The sequence below is a fragment of the Dermacentor silvarum genome, chromosome 3, assembly GCF_013339745.2.
Source record: "Dermacentor silvarum isolate Dsil-2018 chromosome 3, BIME_Dsil_1.4, whole genome shotgun sequence".
In the NCBI taxonomy this organism is placed as follows: domain Eukaryota; kingdom Metazoa; phylum Arthropoda; class Arachnida; order Ixodida; family Ixodidae; genus Dermacentor; species Dermacentor silvarum.
The window spans coordinates 201393675-201421326 of record NC_051156.1 but is presented as its reverse complement, the minus strand read 5'-3'; the positions used below and the strand labels follow the sequence as shown (position 1 = coordinate 201421326).

The 27652-nt window shown below is 42.2% G+C and overlaps 1 protein-coding gene across 5 annotated transcripts in view; it reads left to right on the top strand.

Moving 5' to 3' along the window:
* Nucleotides 1–22471, top strand: part of LOC119446506 (NADPH--cytochrome P450 reductase-like) — a 93109-nt gene extending 70638 nt beyond the window's left edge. For all 5 annotated transcript variants that reach the window (XM_049664188.1, XM_049664190.1, XM_037710949.2 and 2 more), the window contains exons 6-14: nt 1608–1732; nt 2317–2505; nt 4428–4541; nt 5405–5523; nt 7540–7721; nt 12525–12674; nt 13433–13697; nt 15176–15407; nt 16251–22471. In XM_049664188.1, the coding sequence (XP_049520145.1) occupies nt 1608–1732; nt 2317–2505; nt 4428–4541; nt 5405–5523; nt 7540–7721; nt 12525–12674; nt 13433–13697; nt 15176–15407; nt 16251–16395 (1521 nt within the window). In that variant the 3' untranslated portion in view covers nt 16396–22471. The remainder of the gene's footprint in view (nt 1–1607; nt 1733–2316; nt 2506–4427; nt 4542–5404; nt 5524–7539; nt 7722–12524; nt 12675–13432; nt 13698–15175; nt 15408–16250) is intronic.
* The last annotated feature ends 5181 nt before the right edge of the window (nt 22472–27652 follow it).

Below are 27652 nucleotides of genomic sequence, written 5' to 3'. Positions count from 1 at the left end.
CACTTCCCCTCCCTTGTCACTTCTGCTCTAATATCATATTATGTAATGTCAGAGGAGCTGCATTTGTGTCTAAAGTTCACAGGCATAAATTTTCAGGCATAAGATGGGGTCAGCTATCGTTAATACAGCGGTAATTGTTGATTGACGGGAGGGGCCTTTGTCCCGCAATAGACATTAAATAGGCTGATGATGAAAGTTTGCTGGTGTGCAATTCAATATTTTGTTAACCGGTAAACCATGTGTTTTCATTGTGACTTATTTGAGTTAGCGATCGAGCCTTGATGCACACGACTTGTTAGAAGCCGATGAGGGTAGCCACATGGGCTTGTTGTTATGGCCTCTTCTGTTATGGCCTCTTCTGTGTTGTAGTGCAGGCAGAATGACAGGAATATAGAAAGGCACATTAGACAGACAGTACAGTCTATTTGTCTAATGTGCCTTTCTGTGTCCCTGTCGTTTTGCCTGCTCTGCAACAATGTAGAAGATGCTTGTTAGAAGGGCTGCCTATAAAACTGCTCCAGCCATATATGAGGTTATTATAAAGCTTCACTGCATCATAAATGTTCTCCAACATTTCAAGTTTTTTGTCATGTTCTCACAACAAACATATGTTTCTGTACATCAGCAAATCACAGAAGCATTTGTGATATACTTTGTTCCTTGAATACAAAATATGCTAATTGATATTTATTATTATTATTATTATTATTATTATTATTATTATTATTATTATTATTATTATTATTATTATTATTATTATTATTATTTGGAAGGCCTGTTAGGTAATCTGGGAAAGATGGGGAACATTCGGAGCAGTCCTAGGCGCTTTGTATTCTTACTGAAAGCCAAGAGCTAGTCCAGTGCTAGGATAATGTAACAATTCCACTCCAATTCTCTTCTCTTTCATGCTTTGTAAGTGCTTTGAACGGTGCTCTGCCTACGTTATTGCCAGGATCAGGCAATTTTAAGCATTGGATGATTAGAAAGGAAGGGAATAAAGTGAAAGGAATCCTTACATTATACTGACCCAGAAAGACCCTGTAAAGTTCCTATTCCATTCCTATTCAAATAGGTGTTCAACGGAAATGCTCACTCATTTGTCAACCACTTGAGCAATTTGAGTGAAGTTTGTCGCACTTAAAAAGTTAATTTCTGGTAACTGTTAGAAGGAGTGAAAATGTTAGGAGGGAGAATTTGAAAACATTTAAGCATCTCGTTTAGAACTTTTCAACTCTGCAATAAAATAGGATATTGTGGTTCTTAAAGCAGCAAGTGTTGTCTCTTCTGTTGGAATGCCAGTGTTTTATTGGATGCCTGTATTTTATTAAATGCCAGTGTTTTGCTCATCTGGAAAAACTAGTCCCATTTCTTTTGGCCTAAAGTTTTCGAACTTGGGGATAAGTTTTCGAACGTGGGGAAAAAAGAACATTTAGTAACACTAGTGAATTTCATTCTTGTCATTGAGCAGCTCCTTTGTATACTTGAAATACCAGCAATGACTCGAGCTCTCTGCATTTGTTTTAAACACTCAGCATAGTGTGACATGTAATCACAAGGTACTTGAAAATGTGAGCAAAGTTTTTGCAGTCTTCCTTGGTTGTTTGCAGGTGTTTGCTCTGGGAAACAAGACCTACGAGCACTTTAATGCGATGGGGAAGTATGTTGACAAGCGCATGGAGGAACTGGGGGCCACTCGCGTCTTTGAGATGGGCCTCGGAGATGATGATGCAAAGTGAGTTTCCTCATGATAATGCTGTTATTGTTTGTGGTGGATCTGGATCGTGAGAAAGAAATAGATGGAAGAATAAAAATGGGTTGGAGCATGTACGGCAGACATTACGAAGTTGGTATTGGAAGCTTACTGCTACCCTTGAAAGGGAAATTGTGCAATCATTGCATTCTAGTGGTGCTAACATAGGGGCAGAAACTGGCACGAGACCGGTAATTGGAGATAGCTGAGAGAGGTCTTCGTTCTTATTGCCTTGTATTATTATGTGGGTTTTTTCGTTTGAAGTATTCTTCGCTGTGTTATTTTATAGCTAAGTTCTTGGTGCATTTCGTTATAGCTACTGCTTCATAAGCGTTACTTTTGTCTTGTCACTTACCCATTTACTTTATTTCTTGTATTTTTCATCCTGGGTCACCCTACAGTCTTCAGACTATGGGACCCTAGTTTGTAAAATGATTTTTCATGATCTGTACCGTTACTCCTACGTTAACAATAAACAAATTCTGAAATTCTGCAGTAGACAAAAAATATGATGATGGTGATGATGAACTATTGGTTAATCACTTGTGAAATGCTAATCACTGCAGCATTGAGGAAGACTTTGTGACCTGGAAAGAGCGTTTCTGGAATGCCGTTTGTGAGAACTTCCACCTGGAGATCTCTGGCGAGGATATCAACCTGCGCCAGTACCAGCTCATCGTGCACACCGACCTTCCTGGCGAGAAGGTCTTCCACGGAGAGATCTCACGCCTCAACTCATACACCACCCAGAAAATGCAAGTAGCGCCCTATACGGATTTGACACTCGGCAGGCCGCGGAAAATTGGCAGTGGTTTTTTCCATGTTAATTTGGTGCACTTGTTAGGGTATTGAATGAAGCAGGCTCCCTTGCAGTTAAACTCTGTTTAAGGGACTTTAAATAGTAAATATCACATCCAAATGGCAGTTCTACGAGAATGGAGCCTTTGTAAGCTAGCAATTGCCATCAATGCTGGAAAGGATTGGTGCTGCCACTGAAAAATACATCACTGTCTCCAGCAACGTAATTACTGTCTCCATTTGTCGTACGCAAATTGTTTTCAACCAATGATGATTAGGGTAATTGCATTACATTTCAATATGAAATAAAAAGTGCAGTTTGGATCATTTAATTTTCCGGCAGAAGATCTTGCTGGTGCTAGCCCTGGTGCTGCTGCACCCTGGCATAGCTAATTACAGAAAACGGGGCAATAAAACTCCTTTATGTGAACTGATGCCGTAGCATGAATGCATAGCACTTGATAAATACATTTTTGGCTTGCATTGAAATGTGGTCTGCATTAATGGGAATAGGTCGTTGGCATGACTAAGCAATAAAGGGAATTTGCCTTAGACACCAGTCTCTTAAAAGTGTAGATTTAACTGTGTCCTGCTATAAGCATGTTGTGAAGTAAAATAGAGTTTCACACTATGCTTGGCTTGTCCATGAATATAATCGAACCCTGTGATAACGAAAGCCTGAGACTACGAAATTCTCGCCACAATGAAATATTTTCAAATTTACGGTGAGCACCCATATGATTCAATGCATTTCGTATCTCTCGACGACAAAATGTCACCAAACTGCAGTCCCGCATTAACAAAATTTGCTGCAACATTACACCTAATATTATCTACCTCTGTAAGTCTAACATAGTACAAAAAGTGCTCAAATTCATTTTTCTCTCCACTTAAATTACAGAAATTGTTGTCGCAGCACACTTGCAAGGCTGCCGCCATTTTTGTTTACAAGAAGAGCAAAGTAGTGCTGAAAGTGATTACTGGCACCAAAAACACATCATAGCCGCAATCTTGTTTTTGATTATCCTTTTCAAATGGCGCGTTCACTTCGCAATTCTAGCCTTTTTAGCTTCACGTGGACTTGCTTATGGCACTTGAAACGGTGGTTACAGCGTTGGCTGCCACGCCTCTGGCAGGGATGAGAACTGGGTCACTATTGTGACCCCGAGTCCAAGAATACGCATCCCCAGTTTCAAGAATGCTATTTTTGGTAGCACCCAACAGGCATTGTATATAGATTTGGCGTTAAGTAGATTTGCCTGATGGGTCTGTAGTCTTGGTTGCTTTGGGGGATACAATCACTTGCCTGAGATTTTGCGTAACTCGGCACTGTATGTGTCACCATCTAAGAGTGTCTCGTAGATGCCGGCAGTATGATGTGGGTAGAGCAGTTCAGCAGTCTCAAGCAAGGCTCGCCAAAGTAGGCTAATGGAATTTTGGCAGTAAAGTTTCATTTTGCAGCGTATTCCCCTCCCCGCGTGTGCTGTCTTATTTCGCAACAATGAAATTCTCACAAAAGTGAAATTTTCACTTTCTTCGCTAATTTCATCATAGCGGGGTTTAACTGTATTGCTATTTTTCTGAAAATGTCAGTAGCTGCTGGAACCACTGGAAAAGCTAGTCTGATAAAATAGACCTGAGATATGAACTCATCTTGTTTCATCTTGTAACTTCTTTGCTTATCTTATGCCAGCTTAGACTTGTGATGGTTTTTGTTTCCACACAACTTCATGAAAAGCGTTTTTACTTAGTATGTCGGTCATTGGTATCGCTGAACACCATACCTTGTTAATTGAGTTACGTAGGTTTTTGGTTAGCAGGACTATAGTTTGATCAGCAACTCAAGGAAACAGTTTTTCTTCTTCTCACTACTCTGCAGGCCTTTTGATGCAAAGAACCCATTCCTGGCGCCTGTCCGAGTCCACAAGGAACTGTACAAGGGTTCACGTTCATGCATGCACATTGAGATTAGCATTGCTGGCTCCAAAATGAGGTGAGGCCTCCCCCACTGTCTCAGGTGCTATGTATTGGGGTTCACGTTTCTGTCAGCACATTTATAGTGTGTCGTTGTCATAAGCAGCTCCGAAGTCACTTTAATGAAGCTTCTGACCTCTGTGTTTGTAGAATGAATGGTGTTTTGCAAATGCTTAGGCAATTACTTGTGCAATGTTGAAGTTAATGTTTATTATCACAGCATGAAGATACATAAGTGTCTTAGTATATAAGTGCTACAGAAGGCGGTCCCAAAATAGAACTGTCCACCTATTGGTACAACATTAGTAAAAACTCCTATTGGTATGGTATTATTTTATTACAGGGCAGGCAAGTCTAAAAGCAGTAAGCATACAAATGATTAGAAATGCATGATGAAAACAAGCAACATAAACCAAAATAGTACGGTGAACATAGGTTCAAGTGTTTCAGTAAGAAATGTACATGCATAAAAAAAAGGGTGAAAAAAAGAAGCAACGAAAGAGAAAGCAAAATATACATATGCATTTACACTTTAAAATCTTATACATCTCATTTTTATATGAGGTCGTTGTTTTCAATTTGAAGAGTTCCATTCACCTCTGCGTTATCATTCACATTAATTGAAAATGCACTTAATGTCCTCGCTGAAAACTACGTCCTTTACTAAATCATTGTAAGATCTTTATATCACGGCACAGGCAGAATCAGTAGGCTTACCAGACATCCCTGTTTCTTGAGGTGGCATTATCTAACTGGTCTGTTGTCAAGCTTAGGGGATGTGAAAAGGTCATTCTGAAGCTTAAGCTGAAGGGTGCTGTCATGCTGAAGTGATGCAGAAGTTGGCCTTATTTCTAAGTTTGTGATGTGCATGTACTTCCAAAGGTACGATGCCGGTGACCACGTGGCCGTCTACCCAATGAATGACATCGCCATAGTAGAGAACCTGGGACAAATGCTCAAGGTGGATTTGGACACTATCATCACACTCAAAAACCTTGATGGTGCGTAACCTGAAAGTGTTGTGATCTAAACAGATCTAAACAGCTTGCTTAGAGTGCAGTCTTGTTTTGCACACTTCCTTACTTATGCAAGCTGCTTTGAGAAATTAACTTAGGAAAGTTATTTGCACTGATAGTTTGTCACAGTTGCTTATATGAAAAGGTGGCATGAAAAACTCCTGGGCACTTTTGTGCGGACAACTCTGGCTTAGTTGACAGCTTGGTTTAGCTTGAAAAGTTCTTCCATTCAGGCATTTGCTTTGAGCTTGTCCAGCAATCATTGAGGAACTTGTCTTCCCAGTGTTTTATTTATTTATTTATTTATTTATTTATTTATTTATTTATTTATTTATTTATTTATTTATTTATATATTTATTTATTTCAATACCCTGAAGGCCCTAGTGGGCATTACATAGGGGTGGATTTCAGGTGAGTACATACATATAATTTATAAACAATATAAATCGAAGACAAGAACACTTACAACAAAACAAGAAAAAAAGAAACAGCGAGTTAATTTGAACCAAGGTGTCCAGAATAGCAGAGTTAAAAAAATCTACAAAATACATTGATGACGAGTACAGTATAATTTGTTACATGGCCGTTAAAACACTGATCATGAATACACTGGAAAGAACACTGCATACATATAGCGTACAAATACCGTATATCAAACAAAGACAGGCAGATACAGGTTAGGAATGTTTTTCACTTTCTAAATAGCCCAGCAGCGCTGAGTGGAATATTGAAGCATCTGATATCTCGGCGATGTTGGACGGCAGGGAGTTCCATTCGTTTATGCACAATGCTAAAGACGAATTTTGGTACTTCTTCGTCCGGTCGAAAATGGTTGATACTTTGTGCACATGAGTGCTGCGTTTGTTGTATCAATGGTATTTGCCCGACAGAAGAGAAACAGGCGTGCTTGTTCCTGTGCCTCTCCGGCGCTATTTCCTGTTGTTGGGTGTGGACAGTGGTGCAGGGATGCCTGTTCGAAGTGCCAAGAAAATCCTATTGTTACAACCGATAATTGTTATAACCAGGTTGCATGAAAAAAAGCAGAGGGGACAAACATTCAAACATTTAAAGTGGACAGAAAGAAGTACAATCAGACCGGTGAGTGTGACAAAACGGCTCGCATTTTTAAATTTAATTTTTCGAGGATTTTGCGTCCTTTTTCCTTTCGACGCACCCACCCATTAGCCGGATTTAATTGTTATAAAACTTTTTGTTTAATTGTTATAAAGCGTAAGGCTTTTTGCCAGCACACAGTGCTCACACACTACGTCCCACACCCTGGACTTGGGCTGTATTTCGCTGGCTGTGATGCAGAGCCACCTTCACGACAAAGCACAATGTATGGACATTCGGTAGAGCTTTTTCTTGCGAGCATTATAGAAAGTTTGATGACCTCCGCATGGTGAACTTGGTGTTTCTACATCTGGGCTCATGAGAATATCTGCTCTATTGTTATAGGAGTTGTTTCTCTTGGCTGAGCAGATGCTTCAGCTGTTATTACTGAGAGATGCTGTTGCCACATGTCTCTCCAGCGAACCTACTTTTTCCAAGGGCAGGGTGAATTTGGGTGGGTAGTGAGGCGTGAAGCTTAGGGTGAGTCTGTTCAACGTGGTTGGCCACACACTGTGCGGCGGTGCAATGTTGACGTAATATAAATGCATGTATGTTTCCTTTAAGTGCCCAGTGTGATGGTGTGGTGGCTGTAGTGACCTCTTACTATGTGTCAGGCTGTGCGCTCGACTCCCAAATATGGCAATCATATTCCGGTAATGCTGTAATGCAAATGCACTCATTTACTGAAATTTAAGTGTACGTTAAGGAACCCTAGATGGTAGATATTGGATCTCCAAGTACCAAGCACAGTGTCTCATATAAGTCGCATGTGTCTCTGTGTTGTAAACCCAATGCCTATTCTCTGGGCACTTTCACCTTGCTCCAACTCGGGCCTTTGAGGTCCATTTTTGACAGCTCATCAATTACTGCCACGCTCTGTTTTTCAGAGGACAGCTCCAAGAAACACCCCTTTCCATGCCCATGCAGTTACAGAACTGCACTGTTGTACTATGTAGACATCACCACTCCCCCTAGGACGCACGTCCTGAAAGAAATTTCAGAATATGCCAGCAACGAGGAGGAGAAGAAAAAGCTGAAGCTCATGAGCTCTTCTTCCGATGAAGGGAAGGTAAGCCTGGAGCAGTGTTCTTGCTAGCAACATGTAGTGAAATTTCGTTAATTTGAATTCGCATAATACAAACTGACGCTGTGGTCCCCAGTAATACGAGCACGTAAGCGTTTGGGACGATTAATTCAAACATACCGCGCCGCCGACCGTGCTCTCAGCAGTGTGCCAACTCATACGACAGAGCTTTCGACCTGGCAGTGTGGCTGCGTGCCGGCTGCTGCTCCCTTTTCCCATTGCAAGTACTTTAATTTGGCGAGTATACAGTAAATGTATACAGTATACAGTATACAGTATACAGTATACAGTATACAGTAAAATACAGTAAACGTGGTATCACGAAGCAAGCGATATGCTAAATATGATTGACTACAATCACTATTTTATCAATCGAAGTGGCTTCCGTGGTGGCGGAGTGGCAATGCACGTAAAGAAACACATGCTCTGCGACATAATCCCGGAATTCACCTGCATTACAGCTGACTATGAAGTGCTTTGCATAAAGAGCAATATCAACATGTATGTGGCGTTTTACCGCCCACCGTCTGGTGATATGAGTGTATTCTTGGAATTTATTGAAGAAATATTAGAATACTCAACATTTCATCGCTATAACACTGTAATAGGTGGCGACTTTAACATAAACCTTCTGAAGGATAATTTGACCTCCCGGGAATTCCTTAACAAACTTTACGCTTGTGGCTACAATAGTGTCATTAATACGCCGACACGCGTAACGACAACTTGCCAGTCCATACTAGACTTGTTTATCGTCAGCATAGACACTGATGTAGCCGCAGCTGGCACGGTATGCGCCTGCGTAAGTGACCACTGTCCTGTCTTTATTGCTTTTCCTAAAACTACTGAAAAAGAAATAACTTGCCATGGGGATATCGCTAAATATAGATGTATGTCTAACAAAAATATGACCTCATTCCGTATGCGTATGCTCAGGGAAGATTGGTCTTCTGTTTATGATAAGCTAGACCCAAATGAGAGCTATCGTGAATTCTTATCTATATTCACTAGTCATTACAACAAATCTTTTCCTTACGTAAGCGCCAAAGCTAACAGAAAAAGAAGAAAACCTTGGGTAGGGCGGGAGCATATCAAAATGATCAAGAAAAAAAGTCGCCTTTTTAAGAAGTTTTTGCGCACAAGAGATATTAAGGATTTTGAGGCCTTTAAAACTTACAGAAACAAACTAACTGCGGCATTGAAAAAGGCAAAGACCTCCTACTATAACCACATGTTTTCTGACATCTATCGACGGCGCCCAAACCAAGTATGGAAAGCCATCAATCAGGCACTGAACCGCAAAGCGGGTCAGAATACTCTAACGGAAATAACCATTGGCGGGAACAAACTTTCCGGTGTGCCTTTAGCTGAGCACTTCAGTGAGCACTTTTCTAATGCAGTGCAACCACTGGGAAGCATTGCTCATACTCGTATTGCTTACCATAATGCTGATACATTTTTTCTCGCACCTACAGATGAGGCAGAAATAGTACGTACATTTCTTTCCCTAAAAAACAGTAAAGCTGTCGATGTCGATGGATTTCAGGTAGAAGCGATTAAGCACGTAATTGACCTGCTTGCTCCTTCTCTAGCTTACGTGTTTAATCTAGTCTTTCAGTCTGGCTGTTTCCCAAATCTCATGAAAATCGCAAAAGTTTCTGTTATATTTAAAAGTGGAGATATTAATGATGCTAATAATTACCGACCAATTTCAATAATACCTGTATTCTCTAAGGGATTAGAGAAAATAATATTCTGCCGCGTAAATAGCTTCTTTAACAAACACAATATACTTTCAGAGTATCAGCATGGTTTTCAACGTGGTAAATCTACACAGACTGCGCTGTTAGCTCAAAAAGAATTGATAATTAAGAACATCGAAGAAAAAAAGTTTACGCTTGGTGTTTTCATTGACTATAGCAAGGCCTTCGATACCCTAAACCATTACATTTTACTCGGGAAGTTGAACGCTTATGGGGTACGTGGTGTATCTAATGCATTGTTTAGTTCATATCTGTCTGAGAGGAAGCAATGCGTTTCAATTGCTAACTGTTTTTCTTCTTCTAAAACCATTTCTTGTGGCGTGCCTCAAGGAAGCATATTAGGACCAATGCTCTTCATTATCTACATAAATGATATTGTTAAGATAAACAATGATGCCTCATTCCTACTCTACGCCGATGACACTAGTATTTTTGTTTCTGGACAAAATCCAACTGAAATTGTTGCCAGAACCCAAAGTGTACTTTCAGATGTGCTGCAATGGTCCACTGCTAATGGGCTACGAATAAATGCGAAAAAAACAAAAGCTGTTTTTTTCAGATCCCGAGGCATGGAGGTAAACGTGAACCAATCATTAACGCTTGAGGGAATACCCGTTGAAATAGTAGAGAAACATAAAGTTCTGGGTGTGACTTTTTCTGCTCATATGACATGGACTTGCCATATTGAATCACTGACCAAATCATTATCGCGTGCTGCTGGTGTTCTGTCACGATGTAGGCACTTTCTTCCAGAAAAAGCTAAACTTCAGATTTATCATGCTCTGTTTTCTTCCCATATAAATTACTGCCTGTTAGTCTGGGGCACCACAACCCTAAGTAACATAAAAACAATTCACCTATTGCAGAAGAGAGCACTTCGGTACATTGCAAACGTCCCGTGCAATAGTTCTACAGGTACATTGTTTGCTCGCTATAAAATAATCAGTGTGAAACGCATATTCGATTTTCGTTTGATGTATGCTTATTTCTTCGCAAAGGAACAATTCAGAGCGTTTATTAAAGATTCATCCAACATAAGCATGCATTACACGGATTCACGCACCCGCAGCGCCGACAGGTGGCTTGTTCCTCGTTCGCGTACGACCTATTTTTTGCAGTCTCTTAGATTCACAATGCCATCCCTACTTAATAAATATGAAGAGAAAGACTCTAACTTTTCTACGTTTACAAAAAAACAAATGCGTGATTTTTTTCTAACTCTTGTGTAAACTTTTTTATAATATACTGTTCGAACATGATCAAGAATGCTTCATTACTCTTTATATCGCGTTTATTGTTTTCGTCATTTTATATGTGTTCACATGAACTCCGAATATTTCAGCTCCAAAACACAACCGTCCTAGAGTGTACTTATATATCCTCATTTGTTCTACTGTTCCATTGTTGTATTTGCACAACCTCTTTTTAAATTTTTTTTTTACCTGCATCTTTTTTTTCTCTTATTGTAAATTTGTTTTTGAAAGTATGCATTTTAACACCGCTGTCATGTACGTGGGCCCTTAGGCATTTTCAAGTGGTGTTATTACCGCTTTTCGCCTAAGGGACCCCCAACTGTCGTTGGAAATAAAGATTTGATTGATTGATTGATTGAAAAAAAAAAATTCTTGTTCATGTGTTCTGGAAAAAAACATACTAGCCAGGAAAACGGACTATCTGAAATCACTAAAATATTTGGCTGACTCGACTCATCTACGTAATGTGGAGCATTGCGATAAGCAATAAGTTGTTGCGAACGTTGTGAACACGGTTTTTATTTTGTATTCGATTGCACTGCACAGGCAAATTTTCGACCCATTTTCTTGGGGGGGGGGGGGGGGGAATTCACCGACGATTACCATATGCCCTAATGCAAAATTTGAGCGCAGCTCTATATGTGTTTTCATTTCGCAATATATTGGCTGGCGCAGACAGTCTGTCTCGTGTGGCACGTTGCAAACGGAGCAAAGCCCGACGCGTCTGCCTCGCTTATCGGGAGATCGGCAGCGCATGGGTGACGCGGGGGCGCAATTCACAGCAGCCGCCTCAGAAAGACCTCCGCTCATACACCACTTTGTTTCCATATATGGTATCGGTGGATGCGCTCGCCGCATGCCTTATCGTTGGTGCCATCGGTGAACTGACGACTCGCGTTAGTCTGGCGTTATCTCGTAGCCATCGTCGCCGCAGAGCCCGTCTTGCGTGGCACTACACTTTTCTTCTCACACTTTCGCCATGCCCTCTTCCTTCGCTCATTGCCTCATGGTTCTGCTGCGCCCTCCTCTTCCGCCTTTCTCCTCGCGCTCTCTTCACTATTGCTGTCTTTCTTAGCAGTGCTAAGTTATGAGGGACTCCGACGCTCGCTGCAGGAACGGGCACCTAAGATCACATTAGAATCAAGTAAATAATGTAATCATTCACTGCGAGCTACCATTTTCGCTTGAAGAGCTTCCTAGGGCAGACCGAAAGTAGACGTTTTTGGAGGGGGAAGATGGTATCTTTAACGCGTACACGGTTCCCTAAGCTCTGTCAAGACAGACGTTGCTGGTAAAAGGGTTGCTATGGGGGTCACCATTGGGGTCAAGCACATGCATGCCGACCACTCAAGTTCAAATTGTCTATCTAAGGCCAATTTTAGGATCGAAATAACAAATGTTTAGGCCCATAGAAATGTATGGGTGCCGACTGGGACCTCCTATCAGGATCGAATCTAATTAACTGAAATCGAATGAATGGAAGTCTACTGCATTAGAAACAGCTACCACCACTTGCAGACAGATGTAATTGTAACCGTTTTTAATAGCAGAAATAAAAGGCAATATAAATCAAATTTGTAGCCTATGTTGAAGCTAGTCAGGCTGAATGTGGTCTGGTCAATTCATGCAGTATGTTGGAGTGCACCTTTCATTTGAGAAGCTGTTGGCTGTTACTTTTGTAACCGATTGTCATTGCTCTTGGAAGTGCTGTACAGGGCGCCTTCGCTGCCTGTTTGAAAAGGCCCTCCCCCTGGGTGAATGTTCCTTTGCAGAGCATGTACAAGCAGTGGGTACTCAATGACTGCCGCAGCGTCGTACACATTCTGGAGGACTTGCCATCAGCACGTCCACCACTGGATCATCTTCTGGAGCTCATGCCCAGGCTGCAGGCTCGATACTACTCCATCTCCTCATCGCCAAAGGTAGTTTGCACCTTTGGTATTGCAGTATCAAGCTGCGTGCGAGATTATGAGTTTTATTGGCAGCCGTTAAGATGCGTTTTGATGGGAACATAAAATCCAGAAATGCTTGTGTGATTAGGCATCTGTTATTGTTGCCTTTTTTTGTTGTCTGGTGATTTCATAAGCATTCTAATAAACTGTGCACACTGCTTGGGAACAGGCGAAAAGGGACTTGAGGGACAAGAACAAGCACCTTGCAAACAAAAACAAAAAAAATAGCATTTCCAAGTTTTTACATTCATCATGTTTCGGGAATTTGACTCTTACACATAAAAAAATGGACATTGTTGCCATTTGCAGAGCTCACATATGTGATGAACACAGGTCACATCAAAAGTTTGTGCAGTGATGTTTTAGAACATTATAAATACGCAAAAACACAACGATATGTGTTTTTGCTAATATAGTAGCAGCTTCATATAACACACTGGCAGCTTTCGAGCAAGACCCAGGACGCACGCTCCTTGCATAGTGCTACATATCTGTTCATGCCGTGTTCACTGACCCAATTTTTATGTATTTAGTCACTGAATTGTGCTCATAGGTTTCAATAGCCTTGTTCGAAATTTAATTTTAGTTTGCATTTTTCTCAGACGATTAACAGTTTATGTACAAATTATTACAGGATGACAGTTTGTCCAAGTAAGCACTTCTCACAGGCTTTCCTTGCAGCCTTGTAGGCTAGGACTGTGCTCATAAAACTTCTCTCTGTTGCGCAGACGCACCCCGACAGCATCCACATGACAGCGGTGAAGGTGGAATATGAGACGCCGACCAAGCGCATCAACCACGGTGTTGCCACAGGCTGGCTGGCACTCAAGCGGCCCGACAACGGCACGCAGCCCACGCTGCCCGTGTACGTGCGACGGTCGCAGTTCAAGTTGCCCTCGCGGCCACAAGTTCCCATTGTGATGGTGGGGCCAGGCACTGGCTTGGCACCATTCCGCGGCTTCATCCAAGAGAGGGATTTCCTTCGCCGAGAAGGTGAGTTGTGCCCTCGCTGCTCCTGTATTTCTTGACCGCAAGTGCAGATTTGTTTAACTTATATAAGGGGCCCTTATGCACTTTTTTGAGGATGATAAACAATTTTTATGTATATGTTCAGCACAACACAGACGAGGGGCAAGGAACGGACGACACGAGCGCTGACTCGCAACTGAAAGTTTATTACTTCACAAATCATTATAAACACTTAGGTCAGGTAATGCGTACCAGATATGCTAGGGTATAATTTTGAACAGTGTTCAAAAATGTAAATGAACCAAGCCGAGGGATAGTCGAGGCATATCGCAAGCACATAGATTCCGCCTCGTGTGTTAGCCAAACGTCTATTTCACTGCATCAAAACGAAACAAATTTTGAATGGCCCGATTTCTCGGCACCCTTGCATATCGGTTACGCACCATGTGACCTAAGTGTTTATAATGATTTGTCAAGCAATTAACTTCCAGTTGTCAGTCAGCGCTTGTGTCATCCATTCCTTGTCCCTCGTCTGTGTCGCGCTGCACATATACGAGAAAATGTTAACCTACCAACTCGTCCAACTTGCTTTGTATGGTAAACAAAATGCATGTAGTCACTATAGAGCTATCATGAACAGCTAAGCCAAGTTCCATGTTTACTGGCATAATGCTCGCATCTACCACGTTGGCCATCAAAAATTATAATATTTTTAACTAGAGTAATCATTGCACCCTGGAAAATTGCTGCAGCAACTGTCATCTGCTTTTTCTGGCCGGATGTGATGATTGCGCATGACAGCCAAGTCGAGGTTCCCGCCATTTCTTTTTCCAAACATTTTCTGCCACAGCAGCACACAGTGCACGTGCGCTTAAGATTCTCCGAAGACGGCAACAAAAAATGCAGGCAACACCTGCACAATTTCGCTGTGTAACCTGATTCTCATTTCAGTGCCTGGAATGAGAACCGCCATACACAGCGACTCCATTTTCTATTTAGCATTTAGGACATTCTCTTGGAATATTTACCCCTGTAATGATCGCACCCCCCCAACTTTTATCAGTTTCCCGCTAAGAGAATTACGAGCATTAAGCAAGTAGATACGGTATTATTCATGTCCACAATGCAAGACAGCTGACAATTTTGCTCAAAGGACTGGTTCCTTTTCCTTAAAGCATCGGCAAACGTGATATCTATTGGCCTGCTTTCCCAAGGTGTACCAACAGTGGTACTGTTGGTGGAGTACAGTACCACTGTGCCAATGCTTTGGTCTTCAAAATTGGGTGACGTATGCGGCATGCTGATCCTGGACGCCATGTCATTAAGATAGTTCAGCACCATAATGGGTGGAGCAATGCAGGCGTTGGTGGACTTCTACACTGTTGCATTTGACGTCTGGTTCCATACCTTCTAAACTTTCCATTTTTTTAAAAGATAGGTAACAAGGCATACATCCATGCTGAAAAATGCCTAATTTCTTTGAACGTGCTTGGACAATGCAGGCAAGCCAGTGGGTGAAGCGGTACTCTACTTCGGTTGCCGCAAGAAGGAGGAAGACTACCTTTACCAGGAGGAGCTGGAGGAGTACTTGGCAAATGGTACACTGACCAAGCTGTACCTGGCCTTCTCGCGAGACCAGCCACACAAGGTGTATGTGACGCATCTCTTGCGCCAGAACAAGGATGAGGTCTGGGACCTCATTGGCAAGAAGAATGGCCACTTCTACATTTGTGGGTGAGCAAACAGCTTTTTTTTTTTTGCCTTCTCTGCACAGCATCTTAGGACTGCTCATGAAGTTTGAGATGTTTCATGCCTGGAAATCTCGACTTTATCACTTTGCAGGCATGGACTCTGAACGGAGCAGTGCTAAAGTGTGAAGGTTGTAATGTTATCCGTGCCCTGTTGTTGAATTGAGTACAACTTGTTCTTTGTGCATTGGTAATACGCCTTTCCTGCGTGCTCATGTGAAAGGTAGTGTGGAAGTTGGCTGCAACTTTTGGTGGCGCATTCAGAATAGGGGACGAGCACTGCTCGTAACCAGAACACTTCATTAGGTTTGCTTTCACAATCGGCAGTGTGTAATTTTTTCTGTGCCTTAGAGTGCACCTGAGCAAATGGGCTGCACAGGTTGGAAAAATTGGACTGGTGTAAACTAAGCCAGTAGTAGTTGCTCTTTATGCCTCTGAACTCATTGATGTTAATGATTCCTTGCTGTCCTACTTTTGCTAACATGTAAAAATCATGCTGCTGGAAGTGACTGCTTGCTGCCTTCTCAAGAAAGCTGAGCAGTCATGAACTTTTGAAGGCATTCTTTCTAGAGCCCGGCACCCAGTGACCATCGTCTGTACTTATCTCTTATGTGTCAGTAGCTGGCCTTGTTACCCATATGTGCTAGCATGCTTGAAGTATGCATGTCAAGTTAAAATTATGGCTGCATATGGCAAAAAAAGTGGAACACTTCCAGTGCATCAAATCAGTCTATATTCTCCCCAAAGTGAAGTGTCCAGTGACTGGATAGCATCTTAAAATGTGTGCATTCTTCTGACGGTCTTGCCTCTTTCATGTCCCCTCTTGCAGTGATGCACGTAACATGGCAAGAGACGTGCACGAGATCCTACTAGAGATCTTCCGCGAGAATGGCAACATGACAGAAGACGAGGCAGTGTCCTACCTCAAGCGCATGGAGTCGCAGCGGCGCTATTCGGCCGACGTCTGGAGTTGATGCCGCCCAGTGGCCAGCCTAGCAAGTCATTACCGGGCAGAGCAGGGCGCGCTGCTGCCCGCCATCGCCGCGCCCTGCTCATTGTCGCGAGGCCTCTTCCTCGCCTCCGGGAGACTGTTGTCCTGGGACGCTGTGGTGGCGGGGATGATGATGCGGGCCCCTCCCTGTTCCTCCGGTGACTGGGGCCGTGGTCTCTCCCTGACCCCACTTCCCTGCGTTCAGTGGCTTAGTGGCATTGGTAGTCAGTTCGCAGGCGAGGCCAGTGAGGGTGGTGCACTGCACTGTCCGACAAGCCACAGCTCTGGCAGCAGCAGCAGCGGCAGCGCCCACGAGCCCACCCCAGTTTCACGCACACATTCCCGGTCCCACGCTGGTCGTGTCCCATTGTCTTGGCACAGTGTGGTGTTTGCGCTTCTTCCATCCTCGCTTCTTGTCCTGACCTAGCTGCCGTCTCTGCATCGCTTCTGTTTGCTTTTGTGCAGTTTCAAGTGCTCTCGCCTCTTGTTCTTGTTGGAGAGCCTATTGTTATGCGTTGCTTACAAACTGCTTGGCTGCATTCTTGTTTAACCACTTTCTTGTTGACCACATTTGGTGTGCACCAGGTTGGTTGCTCGGAACAGCAGAAAGAAATTTGTGGGTGCTCCCACTTGCTGTCAGTGTTGTTTTCACATTGCGACACTAGAGAATTTTAGCTTGTCCGGTAATCGGGTAAATGCGCGCGGTCCGGGCGTTGGGGCGTGTTAGCGGAACCGTAAATTTGAGCGGCTTGTATGGTGCTGCCACATGGTGGCGCAGAGCTCAAACTGACAAAAACAGCTAATATTGCAGTAACCACGTGTATTCTACTTCGCTGCTGGTGTAAATTTTTGGCAGCTACACGATTACGCCACGGCTGAAAATTTACCCCAGCAGCGAAGTAGAATACACTTGGTTGCTGCAATATTAGCTGTTTTTGTCAGTTTGAGCTCTGTGCCACCAGGTGGCAGCACCATACAGGCTGCTCACGTTTACGGTTCCGCTAACACGCCCCAACGCCCGGACTGCTTACGTTTACCCGATTACCGGACGAGCTAAACCTGTCTATTATCGAGAGAGAGAGAAACATGCTTTAGGGTCATTCCACGCGAAACGTCCCAGACCCAAAAAGCGACCATGGTTGATTTTCTTGAAAAAAATTGGGCTAGGTGGCTATTGTGTGAATAAGGTTTCAGCAAAGTATTTTCATCGAAAAAAAAATTTTTTTTGATCACGTGAGCTCTCTTTGAAGTTTCCGCAAAGAAGCAATAGTTGGTTGGAGGAAATTTTTATTTATTCATGTCTGAAACTAGGTGCAGTAACAAATTTTATTTTAGAGAATTCTAGGGGCATCCTTCTTTCATATAATGTGATAACTGAATGCATTTTCGAATTTTCCGCGTTTATTTGGCTCAGTAAAAAAGCAAGACATGTTGCGTTTTCAGACATTTTTTTTCCCATAAACTGCGCAAATTTTTCAGCTACAATATTATTTCTCCCTTCTCGCCTGTTGCTATAGTGTATGCTAAAAAGAATTTTGATGTCAACAACCAATAACACCAGTAGGCACTGCGTACATACTGCCGCTCACGAGGGAAGCGGCGACGAGGGGAGCGGCGGTATGTACGCAGTGCCTACTGGTGATATTGATTGCTGACATCAAATTTTTTTAGCATACACTATAGCAACAGGCGAAAAGGGAGAAAGAATATTGTAGCTGAAAAATTTGCGCAGTTTATGGGAAAAAAAATGTCTGAAAACGCAACATGTCTTGCTTTTTTACTGAGCCAAATAAACGCGGAAAATTCGAAAATGCATTCAGTTATCACATTATATGAAAGAAGGATGCCCCTAGAATTCTCTAAAATTTGTTACTGCACCTAGTTTCAGACTTGAATGAAAAAATTTACCTCCAACCAACTATTGCTTCTTCGTGGAAACTTCAAAGAGAGCTCACGTGATCCAAAAATTTTTTTCGACGAAAGTACTTTGCTGAAACCTTATTCACACAATAGCCACCTAGCCCAATTTTTTTCAAGAAAATCAACGATGGTCGCTTTTTGGGTCTGGGACGTTTCGCGTGGAATGACCCTTTAATGAGATGCTGGAGGTGTTAGCCTGGCGACGCTATCGAGCAGTACATTGACGTGATTGGCAGAGTAAAGATTGTGATGTCACGGAATGCCTCTTAGCTACAGTGAATCGTTGCCCCTGCCCAAGGAAAGTGTCACTGAAAGTGATTGATCAGGAATGCAGCTGCTGAACACGCTGTGTGGTAGTTAAGTAACATAATGGGCCTGTCGAAGAACATGCAAATGTTTCTCATAACATTGATGCCCATTGCGTGTCTTGCTTGTAAAATATGCTCGCTTAATGCCATGACGTTCAAAGAATATTGTATTTACATAGCCTGGTGCTTTTTTTGCCACGTTAATATCATTTGATTGAAAGTGGTAAGCATAACTTCTTCAAGTCGTTACTGTGAGCATTGGAGCAATGCTGTAAGACGGTTTCAGCTTTTCTGTAAACATTCCATTACATTTAGTTGTGTTATTAAACCCCGTAGATACGCTAACCGACGATGTGTAATTTACTGCTCTACATTTAAATGCAGGAAATTATTATATAGGCCTGTTCATTATAGTAAACACAGATGGCGAAAATTTTTATTTTGTGCATTCTCACCGATGTGTGTCGTTTCATTCTCACATATTTTTTTAAGAAATGCTCTGGCGTGCCTTTTGTGCTAGAGCACTGCAGCTTGAATAATAGGTGAAATTTTATGCTTTGTAATTTGTTTTAACCATCCTGTATGCTCCTTTCTTTTATTTTTTACAAATGAAACGTTTACTCTTTCACACATTGTCAAAGTAGCATCAGTCAATTCCTACTACTAGCTTTGAGTGCAAGCCCATGTGTTTGTAAAGAATGTGTTGCGTATGTTTGTTACGACATGTAGGCCTATGTTGCAGTGTTAAAAAATTCTGGTGTATGTTGGTACATGTGCAGCTTTACAGTAGATAAGTATGACTTCTTCAAATGCCTGTATCCTGTTTCTCACTAAAGTGCAGTTCACATTCAATGATGCTTTGTTAATTATGTGCATGCACTTCAAATGCTTGCCGTGCAGCAATACAGCGACTTTTTAGTCTTTTTCAGTACACGAAGTTCTTTGGAAATGTGTTTTAGTGAACTGCGTAGTATGTAGTGTGAGGAAGCTTCTCGGTACGATTTCGGGAAATGTGTCGTCTTAAAAATGTTGCACGTTCCTCTGGTCGTTTCTGCAGAGTGCCTTGGTATTTGCAGCAAATCTTAAAATGTGTAAGACAAGTTGAGTTTGTCATTCTGTGACGACGATGTTAACAGACGAAGTGTTAAACACTAGTGGAAGTCTATCTTAATATGCTAGTACAGTGTGCACAATAAAAAATGGAGTGGGACCACGTGTGCATGCAGGCTTGGAAGGCTGTAGTGAGCTTTGCAAATCATGTACACACATCAGTTTTTTAATATGCACCACCTGTGTTGCTAGTAGTGGAAAACGCGGTACGCAGGGTGCCATCTCCAGACTGTGTTTGTCATAGCTACGTCAGTTTCATTTCATTCACAAAATGCAATTGTACAATGCCGTTTTGCTCAGTGTTATGTAACTTGGAAAATAAGGCATTAGCATTAGTTTGTTTTTAGAACTTGCTCCCCAGCTACACATTGTTAGGCTTAGCTAGGCCTAGTAAGGGGTCATACCATTGCCACAGAAGTGATTTGATTGCTCTCTACCAGATGGCACCACACTTCTAGTGTTGGCTATGCAAAACGTACTGCTAAATGCCTCTACAAAAATGCATGTAAGAGGCCATAGCATTTCTGTGTTTGGCCATGCAGATAGCCCAAATGCTATTCTAAAGCTAATTTATCAGAACATGCAAACTGGTAACATTATGTTGAAATATATCTGCTCTTAAGCTGCATGCTAAAGCTTTGAACTGCACTTTACAAATAATAAATGATTTTAGCTTTGCAGGCAATCAAGCACCTAACTTGACAAATAATTCAAGGTTGTGGGTGTCATGCCTTCTATAATATTTGCTATCACGGTCCGTCATTTATTGTTTCTGCTGTAATGAGATTGCGACATTGAAGGTTGGGTGTGATGTGAAACTGTGGTGCTCTCTAAAATGTGCACCTATTGTTGTCTTGGTGTGTTTTTTTATCTGTTAACGAACTTTTATTAACAAAGTGCTGCTCCTGGTTGTTGTTTTTTAACTGTTCATCTTGGATGTACATCTTACCAATTGGCTCTGTACAGTTATGCGACCTCCTAGAGTGCACTGCACAATGAAAGAAACGGTGATTGCATCCGCGTCTTCGAACACCGGTTGCAAAGCAACAGGTGCAGCAGCGCATGTGTGGCTTCTTTTGGCCAGTGCGCACATTCCTCCGTTACATTTCGTATTTATTCCACTGCAGCTCAAGTCTCGAAGAAAGCAATGTGGCGAGTAAGGGCAGCGTCGCCAGTGGACGCAATGTCGCCAGTGGACTCTTCTAGGCAAATTGGGCATTTCTATAGTGCAGCTGCAGTGTACTGAGTACATCGCGACTTTGCCGAGAAAATGTGCTTCACCCTTTGTCTGGAGCACTCACCAACTGTGGCTTGCACTGATCGAAGCCAGAAGCATCTCCCTTCATCATTGCATTTTTTTTTTTATCCAGTATTAAAAAAAAAGGGGGAACAGCTGCCTCATGTGCTGACAATGGGTTTAGTAATTTGGTGGAGTACAAAAAACAAAAAAGCAAAAAAAAAAGAAAAACATTTGGCATACAGCACCATACAGAATTATGTAATAGCGACATTCTCAACCTTATAAGCAAAAAAGACTCGAAGGGGTGTTTTTAGATTTTGCCCATGTACAAGTAGCAGTCCTTACATTAGTCTTAACTTTAGGTAGTCAAGAGTGCCACCATCCAACAAATCCAGTTGGAGCTCCAAGTTTTTTTTGCAGAGCACTTTTTCATGTGCTGGTTTGTTCAAAATTGACAGTAAAAGTACTGTGTGAATACGTTAAGACAAAGAAATGCACAAACACATGAAGAGAACTGTGTGGGCACGCCAAGAATACATATTTCCTTTGTCATTGTGCATTCGAGCAGTAGCTTTACCTCAAGATTTAATGCATTCAAGCTACTGCATGAGTAAACAAGGCAGATACACAAGGTAAAATGTGTACCTTGTCTTTGTCTTCATGTATTTGAGTAGCGGCTTTATCACAGAGTTCTGTGCAATGAGTCGTCTTATAGCTGCTGTGAAAATACATGAAGTCAATGGACTGCATGCATTGGGTGCACATTAAGAACCTCGGGGGGGGTCAAAATCTGGAACTCAGGGTTTCTCATAACCCTTGAATTACTTGGTAATGTTAAATCCTATTTTTCAAATGTAAATATGTTTTAAGACAGCGGACTGCGGAAAATGTGTACTTTGTCTTTATGTGTTCACATAGTGGCTTTACATCTTTATTCACTGCATGAGAACAAACAACACTGGCTTATAGTATGTGGCACTCAGTCCTCCAGTTTGTGTTGCCTGTTAAGACAGGCTTCCCGTTTCACATAATAATCGTTAGGACTGTGTGCTGCCCGTCCGAGTGCTTCCACTTTGAGTGCCTTCGTAACTCTGCCTGTGTGCAGTGTGCACTTGCTGTTTTGACAGCCACGTCCTGAAATGTGCCTCTGATTCAACTGTCCCATGCATGTACCGAGATATAAATGTTGATGGTGCACTGCATGCATCTGCTGGTGCATGTAATTGTTGTTGCCAAATGTTTTTTTGGCTCCTAGAAGTGAGGCATTTTTTAGAGATGTATTTTTGTACCTTTTTTTTTTCTTTGAAGACCTGAATGGCTTTAAGAAAAACCTACCTGTTGTGTTTTTGGTCTTTCATGCTGACATTGCAATATTAAATTTTTGGAATTTTATATTTGCTATCATGTACAAAATGTTTTTTAGGGAGAAATATATTTTAAATTTGGTCTGGTACATTGTTTAAATAAAGCCCATGCTTCTATTGCGGTGAGTTTTCTTCCAATCCTTTCTGGCACACATGCCAGTCTTCTATACGATTTTATATCTAGTCTACGTTTATTTGACAAACACTTACAGATATCTAGGGTACTGGCTAATAGCTTGAAGATTAAGCTTGATGGTGCCTGCGCGAGTACTAGTTGCATACAAATACTAGTAGGGCAGAATAAATCGGCAGATACGGACAGACCAGCCCAGAGACTACGAACAGTTTATTGTGAATCACAGGTTCCACAGGCCACTTGTGCAGCTTCTTCACGAAGGGGAGTGTACGCATTTATTTAATTACATAATATGCCGTATGACAAATTATGTGATTAAACAATATGTATGTGCATCACATACAGGTAATTCAACACAAAATAAACGGCACATGTCTGTGATTAGAAATAAACTGGTCATGTAAAAATAAGCAGCAGAAGGAACGCTCAGCAATGCCATTAACAAAATGTAGGTTGTGAAAACCAACCCTATTTTAGGAAAGAAAATGAGTAAAATGCAGTGAGATGTTGGGATATAAAAATGTCCTAAAGGACTAAATATGGAAATTGGGAAGCTTTTGAGTTCATGTATTAATTTTTACAGGCAGCATGGTGCACTCTTATTGGTTGGCATTAAATGCTGTTGGCAGAGTGTAGCTCTACATGTGATGCCTATATGAGGAGAATACCAGTCTGCAATGTTTTGCGTCGTACACTGAAACGTTTTTTGTTAGGTTTTCTCTGGCAAACTGAATTTTCGAGGCATGCAGCCTTTTGTAGTCGGTAGTATTCTGAATGAAACAAACATTCTTAATAGTAATGGCGGGGACATACAACTGCGATCATTTTGCCACAGTGTAAAGCCCCAATGTACTGAAGGATGCCATATATTGGTATGTGGTTGACAATCTGTTCCAATCAATGGCTGTGTGTTAATTAGTGGACATAGGGTGCTACTCTGTGCATAAAGTTAGTGGCTTATTTTGCCATGCTGCTTCCTTGAATGAAAACTTCTTTTGGAGTATCGCAAGAGGTAAAATGACAGTATTGCCTGATAATTCAATATTTGGTGTGTTCAGCACCATGTCTGGGATCTGAAACTGGTTGAACTCTTCTGCCATTTTGCATCTGTGGTGAACAGTGAAATCCCATAAGGGCTGCTGTGGTCTCACTTTTCTTTAATGGCACGCATGAGGTGTGGGCTGGGATAACGTAACAATTTTATTCCATTTCGCTTCCTTTTCTTATTTGTGTGGGTGTTCCACGTCGGGGGATATTATTTCATAGTCATAGTCAGTACTTCAAACGAAGAGTGGAGTACACAAATAACTTGCATCCTATGCGTGCGCAGAAACACATGAAAGAGGACATGACACTTTGTTCCAGTAGACTCCCCACTACTACCGCGGTATTTCAGACAACTAGTAGACCTGTGCTGAGGTAAAACACGCTCACCCGGATTTTGATTCCACGTGAATCGCTTACTCAAGGCATCGTGTCGTGGCATTATTCTCTCCTGCATTTGAAGCACCTCCAGGTGCCATATTAATTGGTGATACTAGAGTTGCTAGAGTATACATACTAACGTTTGTACATACTGACCATTGTTATTTTATGCTAGATACACACCGTTAAGGTTCCATATTTCAGCTAAGTGAGATGAAGGCGTGAAACTAGTGTGCAGACTGTGAGTGTGCACCCACAGGTATCTACGTAAGGTAGGCAGTGAATGCATGTTAGCTTTCGGCGCGTATTCTCTTCATTTGATCTATATATGATAGAAATTTAATCCAGTGGCTTGACACTATCTTCTTTTTCTTGATCACATTTTTTTTTTCTTTCAAAGCAGGACACCATGTACTAACAGGAGTGCAGAGTAGCAGGGAAGAGATTTTTCTTCCTCCACAAGAGAATGCTCCTTTCACCAACAAAATGCATGAAATTCTATGCCTCCTGCTGACGTTCAGCCTTTTCTTTCTCCACATCTCACCCGACTAAATTAATCATTGATGGCATTAAATGTGTGTGAGACCACCACAGAGAAAGTGGCGGCCAGAAAAAAAAAAAAAAAAAAGAAAGAGTAGGGCTGAACATGGTGAAAGCATTAGTTGCTCGTTTTGTAAGATAAGCGGTGAGATTATAAGCATTCTTAAATTGCACCAAATATCTCTAATTTCATTTCATTCATTTTATTTCTTTATAAAGAGCTCGTAGTAGGGGTATTGCATGAGGGATGGGGATACAACATATATACAAGCAAGTGTTACAATGCTTTCAATTCCTCAAATAAAAGGTTGTTACATCTTGAACGAATTGTGACGAGCAGGTGACAGCAGCAACTTGATGAGGAAGGGCATTCCAGTCTTTAGATGCTTGGTAGAAAAATGAGGCTGAAAATGTATTTGTGCGTGAATGCGGTTGTGCTACCTACAGCAGATGGCCAATGCGTTGTGACCGGCCTGATCGAGGGACAATGTATGGTGGATGATTAAGTGTCGAATAGTAGAACCTGTGGAAGAGGGAGAGGGTGCCAATGTGGCAACGAAAAGATAGAAGCGACAAGGAAGATTCTTTTTTTAAGTAAGATATGCTGATGTTGTAAGAGTATGTGGAATGAATATATCTGGTGGCGTGATATTGAACTGCCTCAAAGGCTTTGGCCAGGTATGCTTGATGCGAATCCCAGATGGAAGATGCGTATTCAAGTTTTATTCTTACTAATTATTTATAGGCTAACAGATTTACATGCAATGGAGCAAAGCTAAGGTGACCTTTTAGAAATCCTAATGTTTTGTTAGCTGATGAAATTACATTAGTAACATGCATGTTCCCGATTAGGTCATTAGCCAAGGTGACGACACCTAAGTATTTGTAAGATTCTACTAATTCAACAGAGACGTTACTAATTCGATAAGTAAAGCGAAGCGGGCAATGATGATGGGTAAATGAAACAAGTTTGCATTTATTAGAGTTGAGTGCCATCAGCCAATGATCACACCATTCTTGTACGTGGTTAAGGCCAATTTGAAGAGCTGTTTGGTCAGTGTCATGATATTGACTGTGCGGTAAATGACGTGCTCATCAGCAAACATGGGGATATGGCAGGACACATGCGAGGATAAGTCGTTAATATAAATTAAGAAAAGATGGGGGCCAAGGACAGGATCCCTGTAGTATGCCTGATGTGACGGATGTAATGTTAGAAGTGTCCTTGTTAACTAAGACATACTGCGAGTGGTTTGTTAATAACTGCTCGAGCCATTTTAGAATATCAGGATGCAGAGGCAAATGAGAAAGTTTTAGTAATATGTACTGATGAGAGATTTTGTCAATATGGCGTCTGTTTGTATGTTACTGTCAAGATTAGCATGAATGTCATGAAGAAAGAGTGCAAGCTGGGTCTTGCAAGACAGGCCCCTGCGGTACCTGTGCTGCGAAGGATGAAAAAAAAGTTGTTAGCATCTAGAAAGTTCATCATATGAGAGTAGATTACATGCTCCATGATCTTTCAGGGAACACTTGTCAATGAGATGGGGCGGTAATTTAGTGGAGAATTTTTTTACTTGATTTGTAGACTGGAATAACCTTCCCCATCTTCCACTCTTCTGGCATGGAGCCTGTGGAACGCGACTGTGAAAATAACAAATACGGAAACGCTGCAGAAATATGTTTCGTGTTTTTAGTAGTTTCGAGTTAATGTCATCGATGCCAGATGATGAAGACAACTTAATATTTTCTATTCCAGATAAAAGCCCACCTGCTGTGAATGTGATGGCTGACATGTTGCATTATATATTTGTGGTTCGCGGAGGAGGAAGTGTCTCCATTTCACTGGTGAACACTGAATGAAATGCGTAGAACATGTTAGCGCAGCTTAAATCCATCACCGATTCACCCAGCTCGCTATAGTAAGAGTATTCATGCGCGCTTGTTCAGGGTTTATCGCCTGCCAAAATTTTCTGGGATTAGTAACTAAAATATGTGGCAGTTCATAGTGAAAAAAGTTTGCTTAGCATCACGAATTTCTATTAAGTACGAAGTTTCAGTGGCGTAATATTTGTCCCACGCAAGTGAGGTCGTATTAATTTGAGCGGCACAATAGAGCCGTCTTTTTTTTTTTTTTACAACGAAACTTTAAGGGCTCACTCTTCGATGCTCGCGTCCGGCAGTAGAAAAAAAAAACTCTCATTGGCCGTATGCTGTATGTGCGAGAGAAAGCGCGCGAGGGCGAGGGACGCGCGCTTTTACGGGGAGCGAACGCACGGCGGAGAGCAAACGCGACTTCCCAGTGGAAGGGGAGCGGTGGGCGAGGAGGGCATCGAGGCACCCTAGACCAACGTCTGAATGCGCGCGCGAACGAGGCGCGCCGCGCGAGCCATAGTGTCTGAGTTCGAGAGTAGCTATTTCAAAAAGCAAAAAAAAAAAAAAAAAGTCGCAGTTTCACCTGAAAGGCGAAGCATCAATTGCGATAGCAAAATTGTAGAGAGCTACACGGAGTAATGATATTAGCTTTATCAGCTGTATAAACTTGGACATGCAGCAGCACCGGCAACACGCAGAACTGTTGTCGACGCCGTCGGCGTTTTGCCCGCGTTCGCTCAAAATGCGTGCGGCGTTGGTGACTGTTGCCGGAGCCTCTGATATAAATAGGCACTTAGTGCCGCAGCTAAACGTCGCCTTCCTCCCCCCCCCCCCTCCCCCACGGCCTCTCGCGCGTCGGAAGAAGGCGCGTTTGCTCTACATATATGGTGATTGTAAAGGAGGAAAGAGACGCCTACTTCTGCAGCCCTTAAGCGAGCACGACGCAGAACGCGCATTTGTTCTCCGCCGTGCGTTCACTCCCCGTGAAAGCGCGCGCCCCTCGCGCCCTTTCACTCGCACATACAGCGTTCGGCGCGTAGCGCCAACCTTTCCCTTTCCCTCAAGAACCACTTATGGCGACGATTTCATCTCCATTGACATCATACGGAACCTCACGGCGACGGCGACGGCAGAAATCTCTTTTGAGTGTCCATATAATTGCTATCGCAATAAAAACAACAATGTGACGTCACATCTTGCAAAGGAGAGTTCTCCTTTGTCACCTTCTCTCAGCTCACGCATGCGCAGCGACATCGGAGCCCTCGGGGGCGACGTTCAGAGGACAAGTAGACGTATAGTGCACTATAGAAAAGTTACTACAA